Genomic DNA, 16,941 nt, shown 5'->3' with positions numbered 1-16,941 from the left:
AGACCTAAAAATGGCTGTCCACCAACGTTTACCATCCTACCTGACAGAACTGTAGAAGATCTGCAAGGAGGAATGGCAGAGGATCCCCAAATCCAGGTGTGAAAAACGTGTTACATCTTTCCCAAAAAGACTCATGGCTGTATTAGATCAAAAGGGGGCTTCTACTAAATACTGAGCAAAGGGTCTGAATACTTAGGACCATGTGATATTTCAGTTTTTCTTTTTTAATAAATCTGCAAAAATGTCAACAATTCTGTGTTTTTCTGTCAATATGGGGTGCTGTGTGTACATTAATGAGGAAAAAAATGAACTTAAATGATTTTAGCAAATGGCTGTAATATAACAAAGAGTGAAAAATTTAAGGGGGTCTGAATACTTTCCGTCCCCTCTGTATGTACACAGCACAGTACATGGTGGAGATATGTACACAGCACATGGGGGGGATGGGGGATGGGCTTTACATAACATGGTACTATGTTTAGAAATATATGCCACAAGGTACATGGTAGAGGGGTGTACACACCATGGTACAGCTTCCTGTTTGATGAATACATATTCCATTTCTACATAACTCTGTTCTGGGGATTTGTTCTGATATGGATTGAAATTCTACATATCACTCACTTACCAGTCGGTCTGAAGAGGAAAGGGGTGGTGCTGCCGGTATCAGGGTGCACAGACACCTTTACATCATGAGAGAAATGTCAGTTTGGTAGATTTAGACATTAGATATGACAAGAATACATTCAGGCAGAGGTCACACGTGGCGAGTATTGCAAGAATACTATTAGGGAGAAAACACATGTGCAAAGTCCTATGTCTGGATCATTGGATGGGGGGGTCAGTCTTTCCTGTGTCTGGATCATTCGGGGGGGGGGGGGGGGGTTCTTATGTCTGGATCAATAGAGGGGAGGTCTTTCCTATGTCTGGATAATTGGGGAGGGCTGGAGGCCTTTCTTACGTCTGAATCATTAGGGTGGGGAGGCTTTTTCTTGCTTTGGTTGTACTAAACTAACTTTTCCTTCCAGCCCAGATGACTATGTAATAAGGGGTGTCTGCTGTGACACTCCACAGTCTAGGGGACAGTACAAGACTCACACAACTCTCACCACAGTCTGACATGTATACAGATATCAACAGTGTCTCACCTGGACCAACCTCCGGGCCTCCGCCACCTGCAGAGAGAACATACAGGGTCACCACCATTCGAGTACACTCCCTGCACTGGGTCATTCTCAGTATCTGTTCTTATTCTGTATATATGGACTCTGCTGCACAGTACTACTTCTCTTGTCCTGTATTCTGGGTGTAATTCTCAGTATCTGTTCTTATTCTGTATATAAGGACTCTGCACAGTACTACTTCTCTTGTCCTATATTCTGGGTGTAATTCTCAGTATCTGTTCTTATTCTGTATATATGGACTCTGCACAGTACTACTTCTCTTGTCCTATATTCTGGGTGTAATTCTCAGTATCTGTTCTTATTCTGTATATATGGACTCTGCACAGTACTACTTCTCTTGTCCTGTATTCTGGGTGTAATTCTCAGTATCTGTTCTTATTCTGTATATATGGACTCTGCACAGTACAACTTCTCTTGTCCTATATTCTGGGTGTAATTCTCAGTATCTGTTCTTATTCTGTATATATGGACTCTGCACAGTACTACTTCTCTTGTCCTATATTCTGGGTGTAATTCTCAGTATCTGTTCTTATTCTGTATATATGGACTCTGCACAGTACAACTTCTCTTGTCCTATATTCTGGGTGTAATTCTCAGTATCTGTTCTTATTCTGTATATATGGACTCTGCACAGTACTACTTCTCTTGTCCTGTATTCTGGGTGTAATTCTCAGTATCTGTTCTTATTCTGTATGTATGGAGATTTTTATTTGTAAAAAACAAACAAGATACATAATAACAAACTAACTGACTGGAAATAACATAAATACAACAATTACTGACATGTTGTTTAGGTCAAAAACTTAGCAGTTAAAGGGCATCAATAGTAATAAATGTGACAATAAGACTCCTTTCCATAAGTCTATACTTCTCCAACATTTCATTATAAGTCAGAATCGGAGTCACTCTGCTGACTACCAGTTTCCATATCAGATTCTGCGGATCCAGGATCAGGGGGCGGACGCCTCTTAGTGGGCGGGTCATCCTCTGAGCCAATCACATACTCCTTTCCCACTCTTTTTAAGGCTAGGTTCACACTGCTGCGAATTCTATTGCGAATTTGAGCCGTTGCGATCGCTCAAATTCGCAAGTCATTTAAATTACATAGATTAACATTAGTGCCGTTCACATCGACGCGTTGCGAATATAACCTGCGTGAAAAAAAGGTCCTGTGCGAGTTTACTGCGTTGCGTTGCGAATTTAGTCTCCATAGACATCAATGTAAATCGTTCTTGAATCGCATTGATTGGTTCACATATGTGCGAATTCCACCACACTACTCTCCACAAAAACCAGGAAGTACACAGGAAGTTAAGACCCTTTTTTTTTTTACATTATGATTCCATTGGCTAGACTATCAATCGCAGCTATATCCAACTCCTGAAATTCGCGGTAAAATCGCGGTAAATTCGCGGTAAAATCGCGGTAAATTCGCGGTTAAATCGCGGTAAATTCGCACTGCAGCAGTGTGAACCCAGCCTAATTCCTGCTCCAGTTCCTGGTCCTCCAGAGAATAGAAGTCAGCATCCGAATCTGATAACGCTTCATACCTATTGGTGGAAACTGCCGTACCCACTTCTGGTGGCCCTTTCACTTTTTTAGCTGACTTCTGCACTAATGTCCAGTCACTTTCGGGTTTACGGGTAGATTTATCTTTTTTCCTATTCCTCCTCTTCTGACCAGTGATCTTCACAGAGACAGGAACTGGAACAGAAGAGGAGTGTGGGACCGGCTGCTCCTCAGCCTGCTGAACACTGTCTGTCCGCCCGGGAGTAGTCTCCTGGACCTCCGGGACCACCTCCTCCCTAGTCAATACAGCCCCATTCATTAAGACTTCCTCCTCTAGTTGTTCTGCTGCAGCCAACAATTCATTGTCTGCAGATTCCCCATCCTTATTATGGAAGGCCTCCGGGCAATCCCTATGGAAATGGCCAAGCCCACCACATAGATTGCACTTAACCTTCTCACAGGTAGAACTGATGTGGCCAACCTCCCCACAAAGATTACACTTCAGGATCGTACAAACATTCGTCACATGGCCAGATTTACCACATTTATAACATAACCTGGGCTGACCTGCATAGAAGCAAACTCCTCTCTCCCGCCCAATGAAAAAAGAGTTTGGTAGGTGATGGGTAACATTGTTACTTTGCCTCAACTTAACAAGAACCCTCCAACCACCCGTCCAGATCCCATCACTGTCTTTAGTTTTTGTCAACTCAGAAACCATTTCACAATGTCTTCTGAGCCAGATGACAACATCCTGGGGGGGCACAGACTCATTCCAGAACATGATGGTAACATTTGCTGTGTCAGGTTTGGAGATGGGAATAAAGATGAAATTCCTCCAACCCTCTTTGTCCCGCAAACCACTGAAACTGGCCCAGAACCTGTCTAAGTCAGACATGAGCTTAAAGCTGACATCATAACCTTGTCTGTCAGGGAGATTGATGACTGCCAGTATGTCTGCAGGAGCAAACCCCATCTGATGACACAGCAACTCCCTTACTACAAACCTCCTATCAGGGAGCTCCTCTCTGGAACCCCTATGCTTCAATCTGACCACATTCCTTCTCTTAAAGGCCTGACCAGTATAATTGTTACTGGTGGAAAAAGAAGGGGCCCCACGGCTCCAGGCATTCCGAGGAGGGACATGACCAGATGGACCAGCATTCCCTTGTGGAGCAGGTGGTGGATCCACCAAAGGGGGGAAATCCTGAGAGTTATTCTGAACTGACTCCTCCATCGCTACATTCTCAGAGCCCTCAGACTGCTGATGACCCCATTCAGATATACCAGCATTGATAACATCAGAATTATTCACCACATCAATATTAGTGACATCATCACTGCACCTCATATCATCATCACTAGCAGCATCATTACTAGTTACCCCAGTGTTACTCCCCCCATGAACACCAGTCCCCCCAGCATGGCTCCCACCATGAACACCAGTCCCCCCAGCATGGCTCCCACCAGGAGTACTAGTGGCAGCAGCACTGTTCTCACAATCCATGTGCTGGGAGTCCACCATGTCACTCCTCTGAGTCTCCTGTACTGTGAATGTCTGCTGGGTTATACTGATGTTCCCACCACCCTCCAGAGCTGGAAGTCCAGCAGGAGGATCTACTCCAACCTCACTGTCCTCCAGAGGCTGCACAGTCTTCCCTTCAGGAGACACATGTGGTGGCTGCGTGCGTTGGACCGAATCCCCAGAGTCTGACTCCGTAGAAGACTCAATCCTTCCACTCAATCCTGCCTCAAATCGATCACGATTGTGGTACACCTCCGCCACTGGTCCCAGTTCTTCCAGAACAGCATCAATGTCCTTTGACACGCCGGCCAGTTCAATGCCCAGGGAGTTCAGTTTGCTGTCATATAAAAATTCCTTCTTGGGGTTGGCAGCTTTAAGTCTATAAACACATTCAATCTGCTTCTGGATCCTAGTCTTGGTTTTTCTCAGGGACGCCATTCTTTTTACAAGGAAAGGAATTTTGTCAGCCAGGTGCAGCGCAGGTTCAGACTTTAACACTTTCTGCTTCGCGGCTGCAGGACGCTTGAAATCCTGATCCACCTTCCTATTACCAGTGCTGGTCTGAGGGTCTCTGCTGGATGTAGATGGTTTCACTGGGGCAGATTGTGGAAAATTATTACCACCCTCCTCTTTATTCTGCTGCAGCTTAGAGCGCGATGAACGTCCCTGGCCGCTGCCCACCATTACACACTGTTGTAAGTTCTCTTTAATGGTTTTCTGTTCTAAGGAAGTTCTGGTGTATTTGCGAGGAGTACTGGGAGAAACCGATGTCTCTGCACCACTCTGAGCTCTATGAGCTGCACTCTGCTGAGCTTGCTGTGGTTGTAATGGCTGACTGGATTGGATCACGCTTCCAGAACTTGGACTGTACTGGGTGATATTAGTAAGTTGCTGGACTGAATGAGCCCCACTCTGCGGGGTTTGCATTGACTGTAATGACTGGCTGGATTGAGTTGCACTTCCAGAGTCTGGACTGTGCTGAGCGATAATAACAGGTCTCTGAGCAGACTGAGCTGCACTGTGCTGGGCTTGCAATGGCTGGCTGGATTGGATCACGCTTCCAGAACTTGGACTGTACTGGGTGGTATTAGTATGTTCCTGGACTGAATGAGCCCCACTCTGAGGGGTTTGCATTGAATGTAATGACTGGCTGGATTGAGTTGCACTTCCAGAGCTTGGACTGTGCTGAGCGATAATAACAGGTCTCTGAGCAGACTGAGCTGCACTGTGCTGGGCTTGCAATGGCTGGCTGGATTGGATCACGCTTCCAGAACTTGGACTGTACTGGGTGGTATTAGTATATTCCTGGACTGAATGAGCCCCACTCTGAGGGGTTCTTTGAGTTGCACTTCCAGAGTTTGGACTGTGCTGAGTGATAATAACATGTCTCTGAACAGACTGAGCTGCACTGTGCTGGGCTTGCTGGGCCTGCAATGACTGGCTGGATTGAGAACTCTTTTGCTGAATAACATCTCCAGACTTCCTCTTATCAGTATTATCGGTACTTTTCATACAAACATTTCCATGTCTACTCACAGTCTCTGCAGATTGCTTCCCATTCCCAGAATTCTGTCCTCCGGCTTCACCACCAACCACAGCTTCACCTGACAGTCCTTGTGTAGGCCGGAAAGCCTGGGACTCTCCTGAGAGAGATCCCCGCCCAGGGGAGCCCAACCCTGGGCTTGTACCAGACATCAGAGGAGCTCAGCACCACACAGACTTCAGCTGCTCCACATGCAGCCACACCCTCTGCACAGTACCACTTCTCTTGTCCTGTATGCTCCATGTAATTCTCAGTATCTGTTCTTATTCTGTGTATATGGACTCTGCACAGTACTACTTCTCTTGTCCTGTTTGCTGGGTGTAATTCTCAGTATCTCTTCTTATTCTGTATATAAGGACTCTGCACAGTACTACTTCTCTTGTCCTGTATGCTGGGTGTAATTCTAATGCCGCGTACACACGGTCGGACTTTTCGTCTACAAAAGTCCAACGGACGCTGACGGACTAAAGCTGGCTGGTAATCCGATCGTGTGTGGGCTTCTCCGGACTTTCAACGGACTTTTTCAGCCTCAAATCCGACGGACTTTAGATTTGAAACATGCTTCAAATCTTTCCGACGGACTCGAGTCCGGTCGAAAAATCCGCTCGTCTGTATGCTAGTCTGACGGACAAAAACCCACGCTAGGGCAGCTATTGGCTACTGGCTATCAACTTCCTTATTTTAGTCCGGTGTACGTCATCACGTAAGAATTCGACGGACTTTTGTGTGATCGTGTGTAGGCAAGTCTGTTCGTTAGAAAGTCCGCCGCAAGTCCGTCGAAAGTCCGTCGAAAGTCTGTCGGACAGGCTGTCGGACTTTTGTAGCTGAAAAGTCCGACCGTGTGTACGCCCCATCAGTATCTGTTCTTATTCTGTATGTATGGACTGTGCACAGTAGCACTTCTTTTACTCTGTGTTCCATTCTTGGTTACTATTGTACAGACTGATGTAATGATTCTTATCTCTGGGTTACAGCAGTGTGCAGCACTCATATGAGTTTAGCAGTGTTGGCACCTTTTCATCGTCGCTCTCTCCGTGTGTCCCCAGTAGATCTTTCCGCTTTTTTATCTCAGCCTGTGACAACACAGAATGGAAGGTGAGGTCAGATCTGGCTCTTTGGAAAACATACAGTATATACTAATGTGGCCTTCTGCTTGTATTGTACTGTAATCCCCCCTATTGCAAATAGTGATACCGAGGCTCCTCCCCTACACATACTGTATGAGAACAGGGCGGAGTCATAAGAGACAGGGAGCTCCTCCCCATAATTCTATTACAACATTCTGACATACACAGGGCGGAGTTATAACAGTTAGGAAGCTCCCTCTCCCATTAGTACTAATACAACATACACATCAAGGTTTTCACAGTCAGGGACGCCGTGCACACTTACATCAGATGACAGTAACAGGGAGGGATCCAGAGCATCGTGCCAGTAGAAACATCTCTGCAGAAAAGACTGACAAGAGACAATAATTATTATTCTCAGCTTTAACAGTCTGTATGGACTCCAGTGATGGTCACATGATTCACGAACGTCACCACAAGGCAAATATTACCCACCACATTCAAAACACATTTATCATCAAATATGTCTCAAACAAAAGCCCGAAGAACATTTTTTTTTTTTTTTTGCTAGTGAGAAACTTACATTAAATAGGTTCTTGTCAAAGCGGGAAGAGTGCAGGAGCAGAGCAGGAAGAGTGCAGGAGCAGTGCAGGAGCAGTGCAGGAAGAGTGCAGGAGCAGTACAGGAAAGGTGCAGGAGCAGTACACAAAGAGTGCAGGAACAGTACAGGAAGAGTGCAGGAGCAGTACAGGAAGAGAGCAGGAGCAGTGCAGGAAAGGTGCAGGAGCAGTGCAGGAGCAGTGCAGGAAGAGTGCAGGAAAGGTACAGGAGCAGTACAGGAAAGGTGCAGGAGCAGTACAGGAAGAGTGCAGGAGCAGTACAGGAAGAGAGCAGGAGCAGTGCAGGAAAGGTGCAGGAGCAGTACAGAAAGAGTGCAGGAGCAGTACAGGAAAGGTGCAGGAGCAGTACAGGAAAGGTGCAGGAGTAGTACAGGAAGAGAGCAGGAGCAGTGCAGGAAAGGTGCAGGAGCAGTGCAGGAGCAGTGCAGGAAAGGTACAGGAGCAGTACACAAAGAGTACAGGAACAGTACAGGAAAGGTACAGGAGCAGTACAGAAAGAGTGCAGGAGCAGTACAGGAAAGGTGCAGGAGCAGTACAGGAAGAGTGCAGGAGCAGTACAGGAAGAGTGCAGGAGCAGTACAGGAAGAGAGCAGGAGCAGTGCAGGAAAGGTGCAGGAGCAGTACAGGAAGAGTGCAGGAGCAGTGCAGGAAGAGAGCAGGAGCAGTACAGGAAGAGAGCAGGAGCAGTGCAGGAGCAGTGCAGGAAGAGTGCAGGAGCAGTGCAGGAAGAGAGCAGGAGCAGTACAGGAAGAGAGCAGGAGCAGTGCAGGAAAGGTGCAGGGGCAGTACAGGAAGAGAGCAGGAGCAGTGCAGGAAGAGAGCAGGAGCAGTACAGGAAGAGAGCAGGAGCAGTGCAGGAAGAGTGCAGGAGCAGTGCAGGAAGAGTGCAGGAGCAGTGCAGGAAGAGAGCAGGAGCAGTACAGGAAGAGAGCAGGAGCAGTGCAGGAAAGGTGCAGGAGCAGTACAGGAAGAGAGCAGGAGCAGTGCAGGAAGAGTGCAGGAGCAGTACAGGAAAGGTGCAGGAGCAGTACACAAAGAGTGCAGGAGCAGTACAGGAAGAGTGCAGGAGCAGTACAGGAAGAGTGCAGGAGCAGTGCAGGAAAGGTGCAGGAGCAGTGCAGGAGCAGTGCAGGAAGAGTGCAGGAAAGGTACAGGAGCAGTACACAAAGAGTACAGGAACAGTACAGGAAAGGTACAGGAGCAGTACAGAAAGAGTGCAGGAGCAGTACAGGAAAGGTGCAGGAGCAGTACACAAAGAGTGCAGGAGCAGTACAGGAAGAGAGCAGGAGCAGTGCAGGAAAGGTGCAGGAGCAGTGCAGGAAGAGTGCAGGAGCAGTGCAGGAATAGAGCAGGTGTAGTACAGGAAGAGAGCAGGAGCAGTACAGGAAGAGAGCAGGAGCAGTGCAGGAAGAGTTCAGGAGCAGTGCAGGAAGAGAGCAGGAGCAGTACAGGAAGAGAGCAGGAGCAGTGCAGGAAAGGTGCAGGAGCAGTACAGGAAGAGAGCAGGAGCAGTGCAGGAAGAGAGCAGGAGCAGTGCAGGAAGAGAGCAGGAGCAGTACAGGAAAGGTGCAGGAGCAGTACAGGAAGAGAGCAGGAGCAGTGCAGGAGCAGTGCAGGAAGAGTGCAGGAGCAGTACAGGAAGAGTGCAGGAGCAGTGCAGGAAGAGTGCAGGAGCAGTGCAGGAAAGGTGCAGGAGCAGTACAGGAAGAGAGCAGGAGCAGTACAGGAAAGGTGCAGGAGCAGTACAGGAAGAGTGCAGGAGCAGTACAGGAAGAGTGCAGGAGCAGTACAGGAAGAGAGCAGGAGCAGTGCAGGAAAGGTGCAGGAGCAGTGCAGGAGCAGTGCAGGAAGAGTGCAGGAGCAGTGCAGGAAGAGAGCAGGAGCAGTACAGGAAGAGAGCAGGAGCAGTGCAGGAAGAGTGCAGGAGCAGTGCAGGAAGAGAGCAGGAGCAGTACAGGAAGAGAGCAGGAGCAGTGCAGGAAAGGTGCAGGAGCAGTACAGGAAGAGAGCAGGAGCAGTGCAGGGAGAGAGCAGGAGCAGTACAGGAAGAGAGCAGGAGCAGTGCAGGAAGAGTGCAGGAGCAGTGCAGGAGCAGTGCAGGAAGAGAGCAGGAGCAGTACAGGAAGAGAGCAGGAGCAGTGCAGGAAAGGTGCAGGAGCAGTACAGGAAGAGAGCAGGAGCAGTGCAGGAGCAGTGCAGGAAGAGTGCAGGAGCAGTACAGGAAAGGTGCAGGAGCAGTACACAAAGAGTGCAGGAGCAGTACAGGAAGAGAGCAGGAGCAGTACAGGAAGAGAGCAGGAGCAGTGCAGGAAAGGTGCAGGAGCAGTGCAGGAGCAGTGCAGGAAGAGTGCAGGAGCAGTGTAGGAAGAGAGCAGGAGCAGTGTAGGAAGAGAGCAGGAGCAGTACAGGAAGAGAGCAGGAGCAGTGCAGGAAGAGAGCAGGAGCAGTGCAGGAGCAGTGCAGGAAGAGTTCAGGAGCAGTGCAGGAAGAGAGCAGGAGCAGTACAGGAAGAGAGCAGGAGCAGTGCAGGAAAGGTGCAGGAGCAGTACAGGAAGAGAGCAGGAGCAGTGCAGGAAGAGAGCAGGAGCAGTACAGGAAGAGAGCAGGAGCAGTGCAGGAAGAGAGCAGGAGCAGTGCAGGAAAGGTGCAGGAGCAGTACAGGAAGAGAGCAGGAGCAGTGCAGGAAGAGTGCAGGAGCAGTACACAAAGAATGCATGAGCAGTACAGGAAGAATGCAGGAGCAGTGCAGGAAAGGTGCAGGAGCAGTACAGGAAGAGAGCAGAAGCAGTACAGGAAGAGAGCAGGAGCAGTACAGGAAGAGAGCAGGAGCAGTACAGGAAGAGAGCAGGAGCAGTACAGGAAAGGTGCAGGAGTAGTACAGGAAATGTGCAGGAGCAGTGCAGGAAAGGTGCAGGAGCAGTACAGGAAGAGAGCAGGAGCAGTGCAGGAGCAGTACAGGAAAGGTGCAGGAGCAGTACACAAAGAGTGCAGGAGCAGTACAGGAAGAGAGCAGGAGCAGTACAAGAAAGGTGCAGGAGAAGTGCAGGAAACGTGCAGGAGCAGTACACAGAGGGTGCAGGAGCAGTACAGGAAGAGAGCAGGAGCAGTACAGGAAAGGTGCAGGAGAAGTGCAGGAAACGTGCAGGAGCAGTACAGGAAGAGTACACAGGCAACGTAGGAGTGCTCAAGCAATGCAGGAAGGGTACAGAAGCAGTGCACATGACAGATCACATTAGGACCTCCCTCCACTGTCCTTCCACCAGCACTGCCTTTAGTGTTGACTGCAATTTCTCTGACCATCTAGTCTAGAGGGAGATTTTTATTATACAATGTGAGAATTATGTGGACTACTAATATATGGTTACACTGAGACCTAGTTTATACTTGTGGCATGGGAGGTAAAAATAAGCAGTTTTACTATCCCTTGACCTCCCATCTTAATCTACAGAGGCCGCCGGATGGGGGTTGTATGCACATTATATACCCCCATCACATTCAGAGGGCAGTGCCACCACTGAACGCCACCCATTGGTGGGGGCTTTTGAGGGTTAAAACAGGCTGTGGGAAAGCGACCTATCACCACTCAACCACCTGTCAACTGCCCTCTGAAAAGCGGCAGAGAGGAAATAAGTCCCTGAAATCTCCGGCTATTGTACTCACATACTTTGTTACTCTTTTAGGATGATGGTGCCCCCATATTGGAACTAATATAGACAATTCATCTACACCACACCCATTGTATATAATGTGGGCTGTGTATAATTTGGGGTGTACATAATTGCAGGGTGTATTTAATATGGGGTTATATAATTTTGGGGTGTATATAATTAGGAGGTATATAATCACGGGTCATATACACTCATATTACTTACTTTATTAGGTACACCCTGCTAGTATTGGGTTGGACCCCCTTTTGCCTTCAGAACTGCCTTAAAAGAGAAGTATGGAGGTTTTTTTTTCTCTCCCAATCATACTTACCTAGGTGGATGCTGCATCTGTCCCCCGCCGACTCTAATACTGAGAACTGAGCGATCTAACACCGCCAATCGCTCGGTTCTCAGGGCTCCCTGAGCAGAGAGCTGGTGACTGTCAGTCACCGCTCTCTGCTCTGACCCCCCCCCCATTCACTGGAGCGCTGGGCTGTGGAGGGGGTGGCCGGTTCATGCTCTCAGGGGCCCGGGTGCCGGTCCAGGCATGTGGGCGGATCCTGACTTTATTGTTGTGATCTTGCCCAAGCCTGGACCGGCTCTGTGATGTCAGCAGACAGCGCTCTTCAGCCCTCTGTCGGCTGAAAACGAATCAAAGGAGTGCAGAATGAACTGCACTTCTGTGACCCACAGGAGGAGTACAGCCAAAATAGCTTTGGCTCTACTTCTCCTTTAATACTTGGTGGCATAGATTCAACAAGGTGTTGGAAAAGTTCCTCAGAGATTTTGGTCCATAGTGACATGATAGCATCACACAGTTGCTGCAGATTTGTCGGCTGCACATCCATGATGCAAATCTCCCGTTCCACCACATCCCAAAGGTGCTCGTTTGCATTGAGATCTGGTGAGTGTGGAGGCCATTGGAGTACAGGGACCTCATTGTCCAGTGGTGAGATGATTTGATCTTTGTGACATGGTGCATTATCCTGATGGAAGGAGCCATCAGAAGATGTGTACATTGTAGTCATAAATGGATGGACATGGTCAGCAACAATACTCAGGTAGGTTGTGGCATTTAAATGATGCTCAATTGGTACTAAGGGACCCAAAGTGTGCCAGGAAAATATCCCCCACACCATTACACCACCACCACCAGCCTGAACCATTGATACAAGACAGGATGGATCCATGATTTCATGTTGTTTACACCAAATTCTGACCCGACCATCTGAATGTTGCAGCTGAAATCAAGACTCATCAGACCAGGCAATGTTTTCCCAATCTTCTATTGTCCATGTTTGGTGAGCTGTGCGAATTGAAGCCTCAGTTTCCTGTTCTTAGCTGACAGGAGTGGCACCCGGTGTGGTCTTCTGCTGCTGTAGCCCATCTGCTTCAAGGTTGGATGTGTTGTGTGTTCAGAGATGGTATTCTGCATACCTTGGTTGTAACGAGTGGTTATTTGAGTTACTGTTGCCTTTCTACCATCTCACACCAGTCTGCCCGTTGTCCTCTGACATCAACAAGGCATTTTTATCCACACAACTGCCGCTCACTGGATATTTTCTCTTTTTCGGACCATTCTCTGTAAACCCGAGAGATGGTTGTGTGTGAAAATCCCAGTAGTTCAGCAGTTTTTGAAATACTCAGACCAGCCCGTCTGACACCAACAACCATGCCATGTTCAAAGTCACTTAAATCGGACCTTCAGTCATTTTTTCATTTTTCCGTCTATTAAATCTTCTGCCCTCGTTGTTGTTTTAACTTTTGACAGTAAAACATTTTTTTTCTGCCAGTAAATACCTTATACAGCCCACTTCATGTTTCTTGTCTGATCATTAGCCTAGGCTTATGACATCATGTACAGCTCTCTATCTCACTCTCGTGAGAGTTTGCCAGGAAGGGAAGGGGGATGAGTCATAAGAGGGCCAATGAGAGTTGCAGAGCTGGAGGTGTGTCTGTGTAAATCCAGGAAGTGAACAGGCAGCAGCTTCAGCTGCCCACAGTTAAAATGGTTGCAGTCAGACTTAGTAGAGGGAGATTTCTGCAGCATATTTGGCAAGTACAGAATCACAGTATACATAAAATAATATGCAAAGTGGTTGGAGGGAAGCTTCAGAATGGCAAAGATGTTTTTATTACAGATTATATGAGCAGACTGCAGTTCCTCCTTTAATCCCCTTTCTTCCCTATTCTGACACTCGGTTTAAACTTCAGCAAGTTGTCTTCACCACTTCTAGATACCTGACTGCATGGAGTTGCTGCCATGTGATTGGCTGATTAGCAATTTGTGTTACCAAGCAATTGAACAAGTGTACCTAATAATAAAGTGGCCGGTGAGTGTATAATCAATGGAGTGTTTATAATTTTAGGGTGTATATACTTGGGAGGTATATAGTCAGGGATGTATATAACATTCCTCCCAACATTTTGAGATGGGAATGAGGGACATCTACTAACAAACCTATGTAGACATAGGACACGCCTCCTGCCACACCCCCTTAAAGGAGAATTAACCAAAAAAAAAAAAAGGTTAAATAAATCCACAAGGACTTTTTTACCACTACTATTCCTTTATATTGCCTTTTAAAATTTACAAATGCAGCAATCCAGAAATCAGATGAAAGGTTTAGCACTGGGAAACACTTTTTGAAAGATAAAAAGTGCATTTTATATACAACTATATAGATCAGACTAAAATGAGGGATAAATGAGGAGGAATGAGGGACAGATGAGGAGGAATGAGGGACAGAGGGACATTGCTTCAAATCAGGGACAGTTGGGAGCTATGTATATAATAATGGGGCATATATAATCGTGTGTTGTTAATAATTGGGGGTATATATAATGTGGGGTGTACATAATATATAGGGGAGGGGTGTATATAATGTGGGGTGTACATAATATATAGGGGAGGGGTGTATATAATGTGGGGTGTACATAATATACGGGGGAGGGGTGTATATAATGTGGGGTGTACATAATATACGGGGGAGGGGTGTATATAATGTGGGGTGTACATAATATATTGGGGGGTGTATATAATGTGGGGTGTATATAATGTGGGGTGTATATAATATATAGGGGAGTGGTGTATATAATATATAGGGGAGGGGTGTATATAATGTGGGGTGTACATAATATATGGGGGAGGGGTGTATATAATGTGGGGTGTATATAATATATGGGAGGTGTATGGAAGCAGATTGTTTTATACATCTCTAGAATGTATATATTTGGAGGATTAAACTGCAGCATATTAGAGCTCTGTGATTGGTGGTTATAAGCCCCTCCCCTTTAGAGGTCAGCCAGTTAACTTCTGGCGGGAGAATAAGATCACGTGCAGGGCTGTGATTGGTGCAAACCTTTTCCTGGCCTCCTTGTCCCCCTTTTCAAATGTCCCCACCCCTCCGGGTCACCGCCCCCCACCTCCCTTCCCCTGTGACCCCTCACTCACCGGAGAGTCAGGGCTTTGCGGAGACATGCTGCTGTGTGCACCGCTTTCTGCTTCCCCCCCCGGGAACAGTGCCTGAAGAGATCAGTTCCGGGCCGCCAGCGCCCGCTGCAGACAGCTGAGCACCGCTGATTTCCTCTCTGGTACCTGAAGGAGGGGGGAGGGGAATTTACCAGGACTGGAGCAGCTGTGTGCTGTGTACAGTAACCAATCAGCTCACAACTTCAGCTGGTTCAGAGGAAGAAAAGTGTGACTTTAGAGCCAAAAACAAAAAGAGATTAGTGAACAGGAAGGCTTTTTTTAATCCTTTCACTGCCACAGTTGTTGTTTTTGTATTTTTTTTTTTTTTTTTTGCTTACATGTATAACCGCTTCCCATCCGGGCCAATTCTGGCTCCTACATGTAAAAATCATTTTTTTTGCTAGTAAATTACTCAGAACCCCCAAACATTTATGTTTTTTTTTTTTTTTAATTTTTTAGCAGAGACCCTAGGGAATAAAATGGTGGTCGTTGCAACTTTTTATGTAGCACGGTATTTGCGCAGCAATTTTTTAAACGCCTTTTTTTTGAGGGAAAAAAACAGTTTCTTGAATTTAAAAAAAAAAACACTTAAGTTAGCCCAATTTTTTTTGTATAATGTGAAAGATGATATTATGCCGAGTAAATAGATACCTAACATGTCACGCTTTAAAATTGCGCACGCTCGTGGAATGGCGCCAAACTTCGGTACTTCAAAATCTCCATACGTGACACTTTAACCACCTCAATACCGGGCACTTTCACCCCCTTCCTGCCCAGGCCATCTTTCAGCTTTCAGCGCTGTCGCACTTTGAATGACAATTGCGCGGTCATACAACACTGTACCCATGTGAAATGTGTTATCATTTTCTTCACACAAAGGCCCCTTTCACACGGGGCTGTCCATTTTCCCTCCTCCGCTTGCTCAGCGGGGATCGCTCCGTTGATCCCTACTGAGCCGGCGGATGACAAGTTGGTCTCTGCACACTGTGCAGGGATAGACCTGTCAGAGAGTCCGCTCTCCTCTATGGGGGGGATCGGATGATTACAGATGGATGGAAAAGTAGGTTTTTCTTCCTTCACACTTTTTCTGATCGGAGCGGGTCGGATGTCAGCGGACATGTCGCCGCTGACATCCGTCGCTCCATAGAGGTCTATGGAGCGCCCCATTCAGGTCCGCCTAAAAAACTGACAGGGGAACCTGAACGGTCTGCCCGTGTGCAAGGGCCCAAATAGAGCTTTCTTTTGGTGGTATTTAATCACTCCTGGGTTTTTTTTTTTTTCCTAAAAAAAATTTTGAAAAAAAAAAGTTTTTTTTAGTTTTTAGTCAGTAAATTTTGTAATTTTTTTTTCTCCTTCACTGATGTGAGCTGATGAGGAGGCACGAATATGCCGCACTTATGGGCACTGATGGGCATTGATGGGTGGCATTGATGGGCAGCAGTGTTGAGCATTGATGGGCAGCAGTGTTGAGCATTGATGGGCAGCACTGATAGCCAGCACTGACTGGCATCACTGATGGCCACTGATTGCTGGCACTTCTGGGCACAGATTGGTGCCAATTGTGGGCACTGATTGCTGGCAGTGGCATTGCTGGCACTTAATCATAATCAGGGCACTGATGATCAGTGCCCTGATTACATCCGTAGATGTCTTCTGTGAGGAGTTGCCGCTGATCGGCTCTCCTCTCCTCACACTCTGTCAGTGTGAGGCGAGGAGCACCGATTGCCGGCATCTCCGTGTTTACATGTGACCGGCTGTGATTGGACACAGCCGATCAAATGGTCAAAGAGCCGCGGACACGGCTCTTTACACAGATTGGGGTAGCGCCGTCTCCTAGCCACACGGCGCGGCTGCAATCGGCGCACGAGAATGGTCATTCTGGAGGGCTGTCATATGACGTCCACCCAGAACGAGAGCCACGCTGCCCAGCCGTCATTTGATGGCCGGCGGGCGGGAAGAGGTTAAACATTTTTTACAGGTTACCCGTTTAAATTTACAGAGGAGGTCCTGGTATAGAATTATTGCTCTCGCTCTAATGGTCACAGCGATACCTCACATGTGTGATTTGAATGCCATCTACATATGCAGGCGTGACGTACATCTGCGTGGAAGATCGCAGGCACTTTTTTTTTTTTAATGTTTGTTTTATTTTAATTTTTTTATTTTTACACTTTCCCTTTAAATTTTTTTCTTTATCACTTTTATAAGGAATGTAATCATCCCTTGTGATTGAAATAGTGCGTGACAGGTCCTCTTTATGGAGAGATGAGGGGTCAATATGACGCCCACATCTCTCCTCCAAGCTGGAAAGCCTGAGGTAAAAAAAAAAAAACAGGACGATCTCAGCTTTCCAGCTGATTATATGGCAGTATTT

At 47.2% G+C, this 16,941-nt stretch overlaps 1 protein-coding gene across 1 annotated transcript in view; it reads right to left on the bottom strand.

Annotated features, from left to right (window-relative positions):
* Window positions 1-14,716, bottom strand: part of SFXN4 (sideroflexin 4) — a 36,892-nt gene extending 22,176 nt beyond the window's left edge. Inside the window, exons 1-5 of the mRNA XM_073595785.1 lie at window positions 14,550-14,716; window positions 7,154-7,219; window positions 6,775-6,834; window positions 1,149-1,175; window positions 629-683 (exon numbers count right to left, since the gene is read on the bottom strand). Of these exons, the coding sequence (XP_073451886.1) occupies window positions 629-683; window positions 1,149-1,175; window positions 6,775-6,834; window positions 7,154-7,219; window positions 14,550-14,576 (235 nt within the window). The 5' untranslated portion in view covers window positions 14,577-14,716. The remainder of the gene's footprint in view (window positions 1-628; window positions 684-1,148; window positions 1,176-6,774; window positions 6,835-7,153; window positions 7,220-14,549) is intronic.
* Between the last annotated feature and the right edge of the window lie 2,225 nt (window positions 14,717-16,941).

This window comes from Aquarana catesbeiana, linkage group LG08 (assembly GCF_042186555.1).
Source record: "Aquarana catesbeiana isolate 2022-GZ linkage group LG08, ASM4218655v1, whole genome shotgun sequence".
NCBI lineage: Eukaryota > Metazoa > Chordata > Amphibia > Anura > Ranidae > Aquarana > Aquarana catesbeiana.
The sequence above is the reverse complement of the archived record's forward strand: the minus strand, read 5'-3'. Positions and strand labels throughout refer to the sequence as shown.